The sequence below is a fragment of the Eulemur rufifrons genome, chromosome 1 (assembly GCF_041146395.1).
Source record: "Eulemur rufifrons isolate Redbay chromosome 1, OSU_ERuf_1, whole genome shotgun sequence".
NCBI classification, from domain to species: domain Eukaryota; kingdom Metazoa; phylum Chordata; class Mammalia; order Primates; family Lemuridae; genus Eulemur; species Eulemur rufifrons.
In genome coordinates, this window is record NC_090983.1 from 3,106,223 (window position 1) to 3,124,093 (window position 17,871).

A 17,871-nucleotide genomic window follows, 5' to 3' on the forward strand; every position below is an offset into this window, starting at 1 on the left:
CCATATATGGCTATTGAAATTTATACTCATTTAAATTGAATTTAAAATGCAGGTCCTCAGTTGCACGAGCCACGTTTCAAGTGCTCAGTAGTTACACAGGACTAGTGGCTCCCATGATACACATTTCCTCACTGCAGAAAGTCCTACAGACAGCACTGCTTTGGGGGCTTAAAAATAAGCCTGAGGTAGTTTAAAGCAATATCTTTGGGCACCCAGGGTGGGGTCATGCCAGTTCAGTCAACAGGGAAATCCCATCTCGCTAAGCGTCAACCTGAAAAACCCCACATCTTCCCAGATGCCTGAAACCCCACATCTTCCCAGATGCCTGAAACCCCACATCTTCCCAGATGCCTAAAAGAAGGGGACAAACAAAAATGAAAGAAATCAAGAACACGGGTGGAAGAATGGGTAAACCTACATGATGGGGTTAAAAGCACAATGACCAACTTTAGATCTTCTGGTTTCTTTATGTTTAAATACGATCCTAATCACTGTGAGATTTTTTCATTCACTCCCCTGAGCCAAGAAGTGGGTGGAAATTTGGTAATACAATATGTCAGTGGAGGCACTAAGCAGACCTGGCTCTTGTGTACTTGCTGATCCAAGGTTTACCCACTGCCAAGACCGTATCACATTCTGCCTACCTAAACTCTCCAGGTATGTTATATTTGTTTTATGGAAAGTATATCTCAGATCTTAGAGGATTTTCCAAGCAAATAAATGAATTATTCTTGATGCCTGAAGCTATGAAAATCTCGTTTGTATTACTCTCTTTATTTGCTCACCTAATTTGACATTTTATTCCACTCTCAGTAAAAGAATACCATAATGATTGGCTCTCTTATTTGGGCCATGTGGACGTTAGAGGGTAACTGCTCTTTCCTGGTATAAGTCTGAGATTAATTTTCAACTTTCTTTTCAATCCCTATCATTCCCTTAATCAAAAACAAAACTACCTATAGGCAGTTAGAGAATTAGAGAATTCTGTCCTATTAACATTAAGCAACATTTCCGCCTAACTCTGGCCTTGAAGGCAGGGGACTGGGTTCAAACTGGGGCTGTGTGTCCCTGCCCCAAGGAACCACTATCTGGTACCCACACTTCAGCCACCCCATTGCACCCCAGGTGGTGTCCTGCTCACCCCTGGTGACATCTCCCCTCCTGGTCTTTGTTCAAATTATATGCATAATTTTTAGTGCCTCACTCTCAAATACGAATCCACAGCCAGGGATCACCACACACCTGGGAAAGGCTCCAAGAGGAGAGACAGAGGCCAAAACAGACAAAACAGAAAAGGAAACAGGAAGAAACAGAACAAAATGCAAGGGAAAAAAGAAAATTTCAGAAAAAAACAAAAAAACCAAAGTGAGTATCCTTACAGCAATAAGCATTTGTGAATCAGGAAAGGATGCTATAAAAAAGCAACAAGGAATAACCAAAAAAAAAAATCCTGCAAATTAAATATAGAATAGGTAAACTTAGTAGGAAGAGTGGAAGGTAAAGTTGAGTAATCGTCCATATAGCACTATCAAAAGACAAACAATGAGAAAATAAGAGTGAAAAGGAACTTTCACCCAAACAACAGGAGTTCCTATAAGATGGAACAGAAAAAGTGACGGGGAGGGGAAAAATTCAAGAAAATTCGCCAGAATTTTAGGATACAGGTTTCAAGATTGCGTGAACCCAACAAATGCTCAATAAGTGGGAAAAAACATCCAGAAAACTGAGGATAAAGAGATCCTGAAACCTTCTAGAGAGTAAAAGTGGATACTATATTAATACAAGATACTGAAAATATACAAGGCATCAAGATTCTCAAAACAATCCTGAAAGCTAGAATAAAATAAGAAAAATATCTTAAAATTGTGGTAAAAATTGTTTTTAATTTAACTTTTTTATATTTATTAATTTATTTTATTGACTGGGTAACAGAGTCACATGGTTCAAATATCAAAAGAGTATGAAAAATTACACTTGACAAGGCTGCTTCCACCTACAACCCCACACTCCTTTTACTGTGTGTTCTGCCAATGTTTTTTAATGCAAATGCAAGAAAATTACAGCCTTTCTCACACAAAGAACAGCACACTATTTTTACTTTCTGCACGTTGCTTTTTTCAATTAACAATACCTACCTACTGGAAATTATTTCAAAAAATACCTAGAGTTCTTCATCCTTCTTTGGAAAATTATTTTTAACCTAGAGCTTAATACACAACTGAACTATCAATCAAGTGTGACGGTAGAATAAAGAAATTTGCAGACTTGCAAATACTTAGAAAAGGCATTCTTGCTCAGAAAGCTACTGAAGGATGTGTTCCAGCAAAATGAAAGAAGATAATATAGCATACAGGAAATACGGATACAACCAAAAAAAAAAAAAAAAGTGGCAAAAGGAATTCTCAGAATGTCACCAACGGGAATGACAGCTACAGCAAATCCTGACAGCAACCTGACCAGATTAGACCCAGAGGACAGCGGTCGCTTGGGGCTAGATTTCTAGGGGGGAATAAAATATAATTGATAGAATATTTGATTGTTTTAATCATATAGAAAATAGTATTATGACAGATTATCTGATTTATTTTATTGTTGAAATATTTGTGAACAATTAGATATAAAAGATGTAAACAGATGAGCAATTGGAAAAGAAGAACTCTAGAAAAAACAAAAGGTTGTATAAGGAAAGAAATCTTATAGTACACTGCTTGGCTCTGCAAGCAACAGTATTCACATAGTCTGCGACACCATCATCATCACTGGCATTTACTAAGCATTCACTACATGCCAATCATTGTTCTGAGGTATTTTTGTGAAATATCTCATTTACCCTTATAACCACCTTGTGAGACTTATACTCTTAAAATGTTCCTATCTTACCAATGGGGGAACTGAGGCACAAAGTGGTTAGGTAATTTGCCAAAATCAGGATTTGAACCCAGGAAATCTGACTCTAGCACCCATACTCTTAACCTGTCATTCTGCCAGTGAATACTCATGTAATCCAGGACTACAAAGCAAGTATAGTGTGGCAGAGAGGAGAAAGGGAAATGGGAAGTGGGCTTCAGCCAGGTCCAAGGTACCAGGTCCTCATCCTTTAGCTGATAATAGCTAAAACAGGTAAACCAAGACATAGCATGTGTGCATATTATTTATGAACATGGAGAGAATTACCAGATCATTTAGGGTCTCGCAGGCCATTCGAGGACTTGGCTTTTACTGAGCGATATGAGAAGCCGTTGGAAAGTTTTAATCAGAGAAGCGACATGATCTGACATATTTTAAAAGGACCACAGAGCTGCTGCGTGGAGAATGGGCTAAGAAGAGGGGCAAGGGTAAAAACATCTATTACTCTGATGAAATAAAAACTAACTTTCTAAAGATGAAAGAACGGGAAAAGAAGACGAGAGACACAGTGAGGCGAGGAGAGTACGGGACTCTCGCTCATGAAACGTTACGCCTGACACTGCAGAGGTCAGTTGGGGACAGTGAGGCCCAGGGACGGGGTGAAGTCGGCTTGACTGCAGGACACTGGCTGGAACAGGGTCTCGGATGGAGCCTCGGAACTGATCCAGGAGACAGCCTGGGTGACAAACTAGCACCTCTTAGTTACTAGATGGCCTTAGGCAAGTCCGTTTCTGAGCCTATTTTCTCTCTGCTAAATGGAGACACTCTAAACTCTTGTGCTAGAATTTATACTAATTATGAGAGGGAAGCTTCTAAGACTGCCTGGCACACTGTGGGCTCAGAGGCAACCTCTGTCCCCATCTCTCCTTTCCTGTCCGATATCTTGACAGGGCGCACAGCTGTCAGGCAGGCTAGAATCTGGGTCCCCTGACTTCCTCCTCACGTCTTCCACATACAAGTCCAACCCTAAGCACTGAGCCAATGAGTCGTTACAGACCCACCCAGGAAGGAGCAGGGTGACAGCTGGCTCTCTGACACAAGCAGCTGTGGTTGGGGCCCCAGGCCAGCGGGGACCAGCAGGACCGTCCGCAGCTGAGTTTTCCAATTCCTTCTCCAACCAGAAGCATCTTCTGGGAATCACACAGCTGCCCAAGGTCACAGGCACAGTGTTTGTGTCCCCCATGGCTCAGACTTTATGATAAAAATCTGAAATGTCGGCTGTGTCACATAAGCCTCCCAGGATCTGCCAGGATGTGTGTCTGTCTCAGGAGAAGCAGCTGGGGAGTGGCCCTCGGGGACTCCGGGTGGCTGTGTTAGAATTTGAAGCGGGACAGCTGTCCATGCTGGACCATCCCGTGTCCTGCCCTCACCCCTCCCCGCTCCTGTGGAAGGAGGGGGCAGGACACCGTCCCTGCCTGCAAACCACTGGTGACACTGGACGGCACCTTCCAGTCAGGGTCCAGTTGGTTTTTACCCACTGACCAGCTTCAGAAAAGCAAATTCATGGAGAAAAAAGGCATGGAGGTGAGGGCACAAACACAGTGCAACAGGCTGTGGTGACAAGTCCCACATCTTAACTGCGTTTAGGTAAATGCCGGGCCAAGATCACTGTGCCTGAAGGAGTGTGGTCTCGGGGAGCCAGGTCGGGTCAGCGCTGGGGTAAGGTGAAGTGAAAGTTCCGAACTGGATTTCCGGGCTGTTCTGAGAAAGATCGTGCACAGCACGCCCCGGCTTGGTGCTCGGCAGCCTTGAGAACAGGGACAGAGTCCCTCAGCACAAGCTGATGCACGACGGCTATTTGGGAAGGACGGGGGGAGGGCAAAGTGAGAGAGAGATTTAGGATTAAAATGCTCTGTATTTATGGACTGCCCAGTGAGGGGCGCGGGCTCACAGGGGGTCCCCCAGAAGCAGAGCCCAGGGCAGGGATGCGGGCGGGGTGGGGAGAAAGGGCTTGGCCAGTAGGTGGCCTGGGCGGGAGTCGGCCCCCAGCCTGACCCCACCAGCCCTGGAGCAGCAAATGCACCACAGCGTTGGTTCCACCCGAGACACGTCAGTGGCCACGGGCTGCCCTGGGGTGGTGTGACCCCTTCCTCCACAAAGCCACTTCTGCGTGGCCCCTTCTCAAGTGAAAGGGGGTGTTGTGAGCCCTGAACAGGCCAGGAAGTCAACTCAGGGCCAGTAGAGGGGAGCAGGGTGGGCCACCAGTATGCCCAGCATGGTCGTGGGGCCCAAGGACACAGGTCCAGTTGGACCAGCTTGGAGAGGACACTGCAGGAAACAGTCCTGCCGAGTGAGGAAGGGGACACTCTGGGGCCATGGAGGAAGGAGAAGCAGGCTGCTACATCGAAAGGACCCCGGCTATCACCAGCTCCCGATACAGCCCGCGCAGATACCACATTTGTGTCAGGTGAGGCGTTCCTCGCTTGAGAGGAACACCTGGATTGCCTCGGGCGTGGTGAGAGCATTTTAGCAGTGGCAGAGTGCCGAGTGAGAATTTGGGACACAACCAAAAATCACCAGCAGAATGTCAAACGTGGTAGGAGAGAAAAATCTATCTGCTTTGGAAACACCTCTCCCAGATGTGAGAAACACAGCTCTTGTCTTCAGTCACAAGGAGCTTCGCAAAGTGCTCACCGGACTGTTTCCCCGACAAACATCTTGCCGAATTCCCCCACGACAAGATAGCGAGAAGCAATTGACTTGCGCTACCACGTCTAGGCGTTTGAAAATAACAACTCTATTTACTGTTAATATAAACTTGCCTGGAGTTGGAACCATAATATTAACTGCAGACGTAGAAACGTCTGGCTTCACCTGTCTCACCAGCCCTGCCTCCTGCTCCTACCTAACAAGCGCCAATGGGCCCTGCTGCCCCGCCGGCCCACACACTGATTCCCCACTGACCCTCCCGCAGGCGCATTCTCCGTGCCTGACCCAAGTCCATCCTGCCCCTTCCTTAAGGGCTGGGTTTCCCTCGGCCCCCACACCCCCTCCAGTGCTCCCAGGCAGGCTGGCTCTGCCCAGCTCCGGAGTGGGCCTCACTTGTCATGCTGGGATCCACCCCCCTTGCCACCAGGACTGTGGTGGGCCCCTGAGTCAACCATCCTGGTCGCAGAGGGTGGCCAGAGAGACACGTGGAGTTTATCAGGGAGACACTTCTAACTCTCAGGTGAGAGCCACCAGGAGGGATAGAGTGTGGGCTCCCGAGGGGCAGCTGCGGCCAGTCGGCCTCCGCCAGGCAAGGCAGAGCCAGGCGAAGCTGGTGGGGAATCCTGCCCTGCCTCCGGGCTTTCTGATCTCAGGCCAATCTATTTCCCCTTGCCAACGCCAGTCCGGTCAGGGTTTGTGTCCTGGCAGCCAGGCATCCCAACTTGTAGATACATCCTTCAAGAACTCAAAGTGCTGCTTCCTCCAGGAAGCCACTTCCGATCCCATCGTCTGGTCACAATTCTCTCTCATTTCCACACCTTCAGCGCACTCTGCCCAGGCCCTGTATGTCAGATCACTTCCCGTCTTCCGTTAGTGTCACTGATCTACAGATCACAATCCCTTCTGACCCAGCGTCTCGGGGGCAGATCCCTGCCAGGCTACTCTCTGGCTCGGCTGCTTTGCATGGGGATTTGGGGACCATGATTTGTATCTGCTGAGTCAATAAGTGAATAAGAAAGTACGGAACTTTGGACAATTTTGTTGATTTTTTTAAGAATGCCTAAGAACTCAATGAGTAGATATTTGCCATTTGAATAGTGAGTTTAATTTTCACAGTTGGGAAATAGCATTCAATTTGTAGTAAAACATAAAATGTTGCACCTGCTCCCTCCACGCCTATCAATATGTGCCACTCACTACAGCTGCCTCTGTGGTTGGTTTTTATTGGAGCGGGTGTGAGGGGAGCTCTCCTATTTACCCAGAGCCCAGTTACGTGCTTTATATCTGCGGCCCACTCGCTTTAATCCTGAAAGCCAAGGGGCATTTCTCTTTCCCCATTTTAGAGATGAGAAAACAGAGGCTCAGAGCAGCTCGAGCGACGCACTTTCCTAGGACGGCACCGCTAGCGAAGAACCGCGTGGTTTCCAAGCCCAGCTCTGACTCCCAAGGCTATCTTTGTAACTGCCAACCGCACCTCTCTGGACGGGAGGCCAGACCTCAGGGATGTCAGCCCGGAGAGCATTCCCTTCCTTGCCTTTCGTTCAATCTATTTTTATAAAAACCAGCAGATAAGAGGCAGACTTTGGGAACTCTCATTCTTCTCGTTCCTTTGCCCTGCAACCACAGACGCCAAGACAAGGCCTACGGTTCATTGGTCACCTCTGGCCCTCCCAGGGAACACTTGTTTGGTGTTATGGTCAAACACATACATAAATGACTGTCTTCACAGGAGGTGGGAGGGTGAGTTCTATTCAAGCTACTATATTTAGCAAATATCTATATTTAGACAAAGGTCCTTTAAATACCTTGTACTTATATTGTTTATGAATTAGTGCAACATGCACAGACAGGCGCCCACTATGTGCCTGGCTCTCTGTTGAGCTCTTAGGATGCAACAGTGAGACATTGCCTGCCTAGGTGTCACCCTCTACAAGTGAACAAATAATGATGAGACATCCTGGCTGCCACAGCGGGTGCAGGGAGCAAGAGCCAGGGGAGCCACGTGGAGGACGGGAGACTTATGCTTGGGGCGACGCTGGAGAGCTAGGCGTGGGGAGGTCTCACACAGCACACAGCACCGACAGTGGGCTTCAAGGGGTGAATAGGAGTTTGCCTGGAAAGCCCATTTGCCTCATAAAGAGTAAAACGAAAGTCTTCATTCATTCAATATTCAATAAATATTTATTGACTGCCACAGGTCCATAAAAGCAAACTCAGGTATTTGCAGCTACAGACACCTCATAACTGGTTATAGAGTGGACCCCAACAAATACCTGACCGATGCAACCAGACACCACAGCCTAAACTGCCTGGGAGTTTTTCCATGTGAGAATAACGTGTATAACAGAATAACTCTGCATTATACCCCAATACAGAAGAGAACCTAGCAGGAGGGTTACACAGACGCACATCGCACGCAGTTCAAAGGGCACCGAAGGGGATACCACAAAAAATTAAGCTTCCTTTGTCCACCTGGGCCCCAACCCACTTGCTGCCCTTCCCCAAAGCTGCTGCTTCCTAACGGCTGTACATCTCTCCGGATGTCACCTGTGTTGTTTAGCCTCAAGGTAAATCTGTGTGCTTGTGGGAGAAAAAAGGCGTTTGTACGGGTATCCACACTAGTGCACCTTCAGTTCCTTACACTAAAGTTCATCACCGAACGTGATCTCTGGTATAAATACACTCTGCCCAGGAAACTTTAATGAGAACCTTTCTGTGTGCCTGGACTCGTTTTCAGGCTCAGTCCAGAAACAGGATTCACAGTGACCCCAGGTTCATCTCCAAGCTGCACCCCAGGGGTGACAATCAATGAACGGATGGCAAACTTGGGCTATTTCGGCAGGGCCATGTGGCCTCCAGGGACCGTCCACCGTCCTCCATGGTTGGTCCTTCTCCCATGCGGCACAACAAAGCGGGGCGCTCGCCCCCACCAGCCCGGCCCAGGGCCACCTAGCGCCGCTGCGCGCCGGCTCCCCTCCCCAGGGGCGCAGCGGCAGAGCGAGGCCGGGGAGGGGGAGGGCGTGCAGCATCGTTGGCCTGTCCCCAGGCTAGAGGATCAGTGCCGGGTCCGCAGGCTGCGGAGGTGGGAGCCGGGCCCAGCGCTGGGGACCCGCGCCCCTGCCCGCGCCCTGACCGGCGCAGCCCGCTGGCGGCCGGACGCTCAGCGGGGACAGACTGCCCGACGCCTGACAGCTGCCTCGGGGCCACCGCGCCCGCCCAGCCCGCATAACGGGCCACCCCCGCGCGCCCGGCGCGCTCACCTCCCGCGCAATCTGGTTCAGCGCGTCGTCCTCCGCCGACAGCCGCTCCCGGTTGGGGAGCCGCTTGCGCCCCGAGCCCTGGGTGCCCATGTCCATCGGCCCGTCGCCCGCTGCTGCCGCGGGACCCGCCGCTCCCGCCGCTCGCGCCTGCCCGGCCCGGCCCGCTCCGCCCCTCCCTCCGCCGCGGCGTCATGGCGTCAGCCGGCGCAGGCTGGGGACGCGGGGGCGCGGGGAGGCCGAGGGACCGGGCCGGGTGGCGGGGACGCAGAACGCCGGGGAGGGGAACAGGGGAGGAGAACTGGGGCGGTGGCGCGGGGACGCTGGGCGCCTGGTGCGCAGGGGTTGCGAAGACGCCAGGGGTCGGGAACTACGGAGGCCAGAAATAACGGGGGACGTAGGGAGGCCGGGGGACCCTGTCGGGGCGGCGGGGACCCTCAAGAACGCCGGGGAGGAGAAGTGGGGCGGGGACGCCGGGACCAGGAACTGCCGGGGCCAGAGATAAGGAGAGTCGGGAAGACGCCAGGGATGCCCAGGGCCGGGCACGCGGGACCACGGGCGCGGGTAGGCGGGGGCCGGGAGCACTGGAGGGTGGACCTCGCGGGGATTGTTTGATTGGAGCGTAGTCGTGGATCGACCCGCCCCAGGGCGGTGGGCACGGATCTAATGGAGACCGGGATGGTGGGCAGGCTTTCAGGGGCTTGGGTTGTCAAGGCGGGTTTGGGCAGTGGGGCGGGCACAGGATATGGTTTAGACTGCCCCTCCCCTTATCCCCCAGGGAGCCGAAGTCGCATCCGTCACCGAGGGGTGAGAGCCAGGCTCTGGGGTCAGGCCCAGGTGACCTTGGCCAGCCTCGCAGGTGCTTGCTTCACTGCGCTCCGAATCATCGTGTGGAGTGTGCGTTTGTGTCTTTACGCGTGTGTGTTCCCCGTGCTTGCATCCGCCCCCGTGTCTGCCTCCTGGAGCAAGGACCTGTCACTTCACTCGTGGGTCTGCAGCTTCTAGGATCTGGTCTGGTGCATCTGCCGCTCTTAGTATATAGGCGAAAAAGGAAAGAGCTTGCCCAAGCTCTCCCAAGCTCACAGTCCACACCCTAGAGTTGAATTTAAAAATAAATTGGAGGGTTAGGTAAGGTTTCAAAAGCCCCTGCCTTCTGGTCCAGCACTGTTAGCTGTCAGTCTGGAATAAGAGAAAAAAGGCGCCCACAGAAGCAGGGTGGGAAAGGTACTGGTGTGTCTGGGGTTTGGGGAGCTTCCACCTGGCTGGATGGGGGAGCGTAGTGGTGGAAGACGGAGGGGGCCATAGTGAAGTCAGCTGTGATGCCCCCACCCCCAGGTAGGGACAGTCAACATTTTGGTATATTTCCAACCAGGTGATGCGGCCAGATTGCTTTGGTTCTTAGGAAGGTACCGTGGAAGCTAGATGGAGGAGACAGGAGGAAGGGGACCCCGCAGTGGCAGGGAAAACTGCTGGAGGTTTCATTGCAGGGAAAAGATGAGTCCAGCGACATGAGAGGGAGGACAGATCCAGGTGACATTGGGCAGGGTGACTGAGTGCACTCACGTGGGTTGGCAGAGCAGACTGTGACCTTGTTCATCACTGAACTCCCAGAGCTTGTACTACACCCAACACACTGTAGACCCTAAGGAAATACCTGTTGACTGAATCTCCTATGCCATATTCACACCGCTTAGGACTCATACTCCTTAAGTGATGTGATCCTCCTTGTAGGAAACCTTGAGCCACCACCTCTCCAGCTGTGCTGGCTGCTCACCTGGCCTCCAGCCCCCGGGGCATTGTGATAACTGCATCTTTGCTGAGGCTGGTTTCCATCAGTTCAGTCGTGTGCGCGCCCACACGCGCTACCTCCCAGGTGCCGCGCTGGAGTCCGCGGCACAGCCATGAAAGAGACAGACGTGGCCACTGCCCTCTCGGCTGACTTGGGATGCCTGGAACTCCCCATCCAAAGCTACATCTGAGTTCCTTCCTTCCTGGAAGCAGCCTCCCCAACTCCCAAGACCTGCTTCTTCCTCCCTGTCCTTCATCAGAACTTTGAGCCACTTTTTACTCTAACGCTTACGTTTTTCCATAACGGGCTGTTGGAGTGGGGTGAGCAGGGGCTGGCCACGTCTTCCTCAGCTTTACACCCTCTCTGGGGATCGGACGTGCCGGCTGCTTAGTGAGGGTGTAACGGCTGAGCTTATGGAATTGGGTCCAGTTCCCGACCCTCCTCCTTACTCTCCCTGTTGGGTCGTTGTCCAGAGACAGGGGACTCACCGCCTCAGGGGCTGGCTGGAGGTGTGTCTGAATAGCCCCAGCCTCTAGACACTGGCGAATTCTGGTCCCTGTCCCTCCCCCATCAGCCATCCGCTTCCAGGGAAAATCTACCTTTTGGGAATCATCAGGTCCTCGGATGGTCCTGTGACATCATGACCTCCTCGACCCCTGTCCATGGGCACCCTCCTCTGGTGATGTGCTCGAGGGGGGGCCCTCACTTTAGGGTCAGTTCTCACTTTTAACAGGAATGTTAATGCCTGCTGTCTTAGCCCCTTTGTGCTGCTATAACAAATACCTTAGGTTGGGTAATTTATGAAACAACAGAAATTTATTGTTTGCAGTTGTGGAGGCTGGGAAGTCCAAGATCACGGTGCCAGCAGCTTCGATGTCCAGTGAGGGCACATTCCTCATAGGTGGTGCCTCACATGGTGGAGGGGACAAAAAGGCTCCCTCAGCCCTTTTTAAGGGCACTAATCCCACTCCTGAGGGTTCTGCTCTCATGACCTAATTACCCCCACAGTCCCTATCTCTTAATACTGTAGCGTTGGGGATTAGGTTTCCACATATGAATTTGGAGGGGGCAACATTCAGACCGTGGTATCTATTTGATACCTTGTCAGGGTGGGGACAGTCCAGTAAAGAGCCGAGCCCAGGTACAGGGTTTGACATGTAGGCAATCAGTAAACGGTCTCTCTGGCTCCTGCCTTCAAAGGCCTGGGTCTGGAACGAAGGGTGGATAACAGCTTCTGCCTGGGCGTGAGGGGAGCTGGGCAGGGATCTTAGGCAGCTTCAAGGGTCTCCTCTGTGTTGGGGTGCCTCCTGGAGGCAGATAAAGACCCACAGGACCCCTCCACGGTGCTGAGAAGCCCTGGCTTTCTTTCCACCCTGGCCCCGCAGCCTGTCCTGCCCGGCTGTCTGGGAGCTGTTCCCACCCTCCGCCAGCACTACCTGACCCCCGCCCGTGCAGCCCTTCTGCTGTCCCAGGTGACTGTGCGACCCACCAAGGCTTATTTCAGAGCAGGAAATAGAGAAGCTACATCACAGATCCGACGTCCAGGGCCAGAGAATCAGTATGTTCATCTCCAAGCCTGGTTCCAAGGCCCGTCACAGAAATACAGATGCCACCTTCAGGAAGGGTCCGTGAGCAAGTGGAGGCAGCCGGGCAGCCTGGCGAGAGGCACCACCCGGTGGAAACCACGTGGAGTTCCCGTCCCCAGCACAGAGTTCGCTCCATTCGGGAGCTCGTTGGAAAAGCTCCGTGGGCTGCCTGGGGAGGAAGGTAGCGAGCATCTGTGGAGGGCGGCCAGTCTGCACGAGGGCACAGAGCTTCTCGGGCAGAGGGCCTCTGAGCAGCCACGTGAGCCACGAGGGTGACTCACTCTGGCTCTGCTGAGAGCATCATCCCTGTGGCCCCACCTCGAACTTCTCGCTGGCACCCCAGCCTTGCTCTTCCAGTTATCAGAGGGCAGAAGGCCTCCCCTGGATGACAGCGAGGAAGGCAGAGAGTTCCCGCCCTCCCGGGGACAGCTTCTCGTGCCAGAACTGCGAGCCCACACTGTGCCCAGAGCGGGGCTGGCTGAGGTCAGGGCACATGGTGCTCAGGAGGTGACGCCTTCTGGACATCTCGGGTGCTACCTTCAGCAGCTCAGTCACCACATTTCAGGGCCAGAATGTGGACCCTCCCCCACCCCCATCAGTGCCTCTGCCCTCCAGGGGACCCCCACTTCCAGTAACTTTCTCATGTTTCCTGGACTAAAAACTTTGGAATCATCTTGGCCTCCTTCCTCCCTTCTCCCCTAAACTCCATCCGATGCCCGAATCGGTCCCTTCCTTCATCTCTGTCCTGTCGGTTCTGTCCCCTTTGGCACGTTTGCTGACCCCGCCGAGGTCTGTACCTGGCTCCCCGTTTCCCCCGTCCATGGATTATGAGCAGTAAGTCAACTTCCGGACTTGGGGTCTCTGGGATGGAGTACATGAGGCAATCTATGGGGTTACAGGAAGAAAGTACTAGAATGTCTACTAATATATGTTTTAACTAAAAATTAGAAATTAAATGTTACTAATTTTTGATATATAAGCTCACTTTAGGTGGTCATGTTCTGTCCTAATGATACATGAGGTATTTCTGGGGCCGGCAGTGGGATTTTCTTTCATATGATCATTTTCAGCGTATTTTGATGTATTTCCATGGACCAGGTTAAGTGGATTTATAGATTAGATAACCTCATTTTAACTAGAATTCAAAGAGTAGATAAATGGCTTAAAAATATCTAAAGATTCCTAAACAGATAATTTCCCCAAACCACAAACAATAAATGAGAGCCTGGTTTCTCACCTCAGGTAGAAGCTTCTGCTCCACTTCAGTAGCAGGTTATCAGGTGGGTAAGAGCAATTAGTAATCACCAAAACCACTTAAAACATGAATTTGCATTTCCTGTTTTTAATGACTAGCCTCATTCTAAGTGGATATTGTACCTTGGTATATTCACTAATGATGGTAGATTATGAATGCAATTTATATATAATATGCAAATATTTGTGGGGGTGGTTTAAAAATATTTACTGATTATTTCCATGATCATAAACATTTGGGGGAGAGGGAGGGAAGAAGGAAGGAAGGAAGGAAGAAAGGAAAAAAAAAGTTTGGGTTCCAGACCAGGGATTCCTAAATTTTAGGAGTTGGTGAACTCCTTTGAGAATCTGATGAAAGCTGGACTCCTCTTACGGGGGTGGGGGAGTGGGGAATATGGACATGAAATTTCAGTACAATTTTAGAGGGTGACACTTGGCAGTCCATCCAGGGGCTGTCTGAACTCCCATTCTTTTTTGGGGGGAGGGTCTATTAAGTACATTTATTCCAGTGATTTCCCAGATATTTCCAAGTTCCATTTAAAACAGAAGTCTCCTATCAAGCAATTCTTTGAAATTAATTGGAATTAACTGATGAGCACACATGTGCACAGAGGGAAGTAAAAGTCATTGGAATTCAAGCAGAGGGGATGGGGTGGGGAGGGGCTGGGTGAAAACCTACCTGCTGGGTACAATGAGCACTATTTGGGTGAAGGGCACACGTATAGCACTGACTCAAACATTGCAAAAGTGATCCATGTAACCCAAAACGTTTGTACCCCCATAATATTTTGAGATAAAAAATAAGAAGGAAAAAAAAAGTATTACAGTTCCATACTGAACTCCCATTCTATTCTGTCCCTATTTGATCCATTCTCCCTACCAAAACCAGCATAATCTTCTGAAATACACTTCCATCATGTTTCCACTCAAAACTTCAGAATGGCTCTGGAGTGACTGTTGGAGCAGTTCTGGAGGGTTCCAACAGGTGTGAAATGCATCACTGTAAATTTGTGACTAGTGATAGCTACCATGCTGAAGTCTATGAAATTATTTGCGTTAAGTGTTATTCCCATAAAATTTCACCCTCACTGAGTGGCAGGGATTTTGCATCAGCAAAGTGCCTGGGGAGGAGGATGTCATGCTTTGGTGATTACATGCCATGTGTGCCGCTGGGGAGAGAGCTGAGGGTGACTGCTCTCCTGCACACGGTGCCAGTTGCTCAGACAAGCCCTAGAGCACCTTCGAGCAGCTCTCCTGGGGTAGCCTCCTGAGACCCGGGACCAGGTGGCCTTTTCATCCCCAGAGAGCCTTGTTCAGGGTTATGGACCCCATGGGTGCTTGGAAAATGTTTGTGGCTGAACGGAAGGGAGAACCGTTTCATAAAGTGCTGTATAAAATAGGATGTGAAAATCAATTTTCTTTTTCCTGGTGGAAGAGAAATGCTGCACAGGCAGGTGCTTACTGACTAGCAATGGAATCAATTTTCTCCTAGCGTTGGGATTTATTGACTATTAATTCAATTGGTTTTAAACAGGTGGCTGAGGACTTTTAGCTTCTGGCAGTGGAGATGAAGCTTATATCAAACTAACACTCCTGCCAATAACAATGACAAGCCTCAAACTAAGTATAGGAAGTGGCCCTTTGAAGGCACCGGGAGTAGTAAAATGCACAGAGAGACGGGAGTCAGACAGCCTTTGAAGGAAGAGAGGCAAACAAGGTGACATCTGCTTTCCCAGAGGACAGGCCCCGTCGTCAAGGGCTCAAGACTTATTGGACTGAAGAGTTAGATGTCTGGGTCTGAGGCTACAAGGGCATCTGGAAATTGAGTGGGGAAATCCCCAAAAAAGGAGGGCCCACAGATCTTGAGGGTTGAGCCTCAAGATTTGCATGCCAATTTATCAAGCATCCATGGCTTGTCCCGAACTGTGTCTACGTGGGGTGTGATGCCAAGAAACCAAGAAGGAGGAAACAGCTGGAGGCTGGAAAAGGTTGAGCAGAGATTGCAGCAGCTGCCTACTGCCGGAGGTAAAGTTAGGAATCAAGTCCTATCAAATTAGAAGGACTTTTCATTGGAATCCTAGTGGGACTACATCTTAATGGTAAGACCACACTCTAGGACTAAGGGCTCTGACAGAAAAATCAAAATAGACACAAAGCCTAGAGCAAAGTCTCAGTAAGGTCAAGGTGACATGCAGGATCGAGGTAAGTTAATGACCTGCTTGAACCAAATCCAATGCTCTTTGAAACAGGAGAACAGAGTCCAGAGCCTCTGTCTGGTACTGCCCACCACGTCCAGCACGGACGGGGAGTTACTAGACAAGAAGAATCAGGAAGAGGAGACTGAGGGGCCAGAGGAAAAACAGTCACCTGGGAAAGCCTCACAGATGCCCTAGGTGCTGGAATTGGCAGGTAAGTCGTATAAAACAACCATAAGAAAGGTGGATATAATGGGTGAAGAGATGGAGAATTTCAGCAGAAATCTGGGAATTCTAAACAGGAACCAAATGGCAACTGTGGAACTGAAAATGCAATATTTGCAGTTAAAATCTATTGAACAATACTAACAACAGATTGGACAGAGTAGAAGAAAGGACCAGTGGACTCAAGGAACAATCAATAAAATTACCCAAACTGAAGGACAGAGAGAAAAGACATCAACAAACAAACAACAAAAAACCAAGATCCCTGGACTCAATGAAAACACAAGCCGCAGACCAGGGAAATATCCAGGTACGCAGATGTGGCAAAACGCTTGCAACCACAGTGTATAAGGACTTCCCACAAATCACTAAGGAAAAGACAAACACGTCGTTTAGATAATGGGCCAAAAGCTTGAGGACTGAGCAGACACCTCGTGTAAGGAGATATGCAAAGGACCAAAAAGTACACCGAAGGAGCTCCGCATCTCTGTGGCCAGGGACACGCAGGATAAAGCCACAAGCAGATGCCACTTGACACCCACTAGAATGTCTACAGTTAAAAGACTGACAAGACCACATGTCGGCGAGGGTGTGAGCAACTGGAACTCTCATGCACTGCGGTGGGAGGGTCAGACTGTGCAGCCTCTGTGGAATGCTGTTTGGAAGTTCCCTAGATGCGTAACCTACCATATGAGCCAGTCACTCAACTCCTACGTATTTACCCCAGAGAAACAAAAACCTGTCCACAAGGAGACGTGCCCAAGGGTGGTCGTGGAGGTCTGATTCACAATGCCCCAAAGCTGAGAAGAACCCAATGTCTGTTAACAGGTGAACGAATAAGCAAATTGTAGTTATAGATGCCATACCACTCAGCAATAAAACAAACCACACGAAAGAATCTCAAAAACATTATGTTGAGTGAAAGAAGCCAGACGCAAAAATGTATGTATTGAATGATTCCATTTATTGAAATTCTAGACCAAGAAAAACTAAGCTATGATGATAGAAACCAGAAGAGGGGTGGTCTTTGGAGGGTGGGTTGACTACAAAGAGGCACAAGGAAATTTTGGGGGCGATGGGAATGTTCTGTATCTTCAGTGAGTTGGCTGTTACATACGGTGACAGAATGTCTGGTTTACCGAGGCATAAGGAGCTTCCCAAGGTGTGGAGCTGTCAGTTGTCAAACCGGGGTGAATCAGTCACCCCGTGTTATGTGCACGCGGCACACATTTGTCAGACTTGCAGAACTTTTGCATGTACGTGTACTTGCTCGTACAAGTGCATGTGCACTTAAAATCTGTGCATTTTATTATGTGTCATTATACTTTAATTTTACAAAGAACATTTTTAAACATGATGGTGAGAAAACAACCAAATCAATGAAATCATGAGCAAGCAACAGAAGAAGGCACTTGCCTTTTAGGTATCATATTAAACTCATGGTTTAATTGTAGTAAGTTTTGGAAGGTCCATCACTTAGGGGGCTGCCCGACATGTCACTCCGTCCAGGACGTGGTGATGCCCGATGAGCAGATGCTGTGAAGCACACTTGGTGTTCAGCGTATTTGACACTCATTTTCCGGGAGAGCTCAGGGGGCTGGAGTGGCTCCATCTCTTCCCCCACCACGTGCTGTGGGGCCTCAGATGCCCACGGCACGCTGTTCTCCTGCAGAAGAACCACAGGTGACCGGTACTTGAACATACAGAGGTGACGCACCCACAGTCCCGGGTCAGCTTACTGTCCCATTTGCGGAAGGGATCATGAAGCGCATATCTTTTTTTATTTCTCTGACAGTTAGTCACATTCCCCGAGGTCGCCATGAGCTTTTCTGTACTCGTGGCCAGTGATGGAGGGCCCATGACCTAGATGGCAGAGCCAGGGTGTTCTGGGCTGTGTGTGGGTTTGCTGCTGTCTTTCCCTGAGGCACCACCCGGGAGGTCCTAGCTGTGGGCTGGTTCCTCTGCAGCCTTCGACAGCTCGCACACGTCTCAATCTGGTGGGCACTGTC

The 17,871-nt window shown here is 50.2% G+C and overlaps 1 protein-coding gene across 1 annotated transcript in view; it reads right to left on the bottom strand.

Annotated features, from left to right (window-relative positions):
- LRRFIP1 (LRR binding FLII interacting protein 1) overlaps positions 1-8,939 on the bottom strand; it is a 138,025-nt gene extending 129,086 nt beyond the window's left edge. The window contains exon 1 of the mRNA XM_069465918.1: positions 8,817-8,939. Coding sequence (XP_069322019.1) covers positions 8,817-8,912 — 96 coding nt within the window. The 5' untranslated portion in view covers positions 8,913-8,939. The remainder of the gene's footprint in view (positions 1-8,816) is intronic.
- Positions 8,940-17,871: the final 8,932 nt, after the last annotated feature.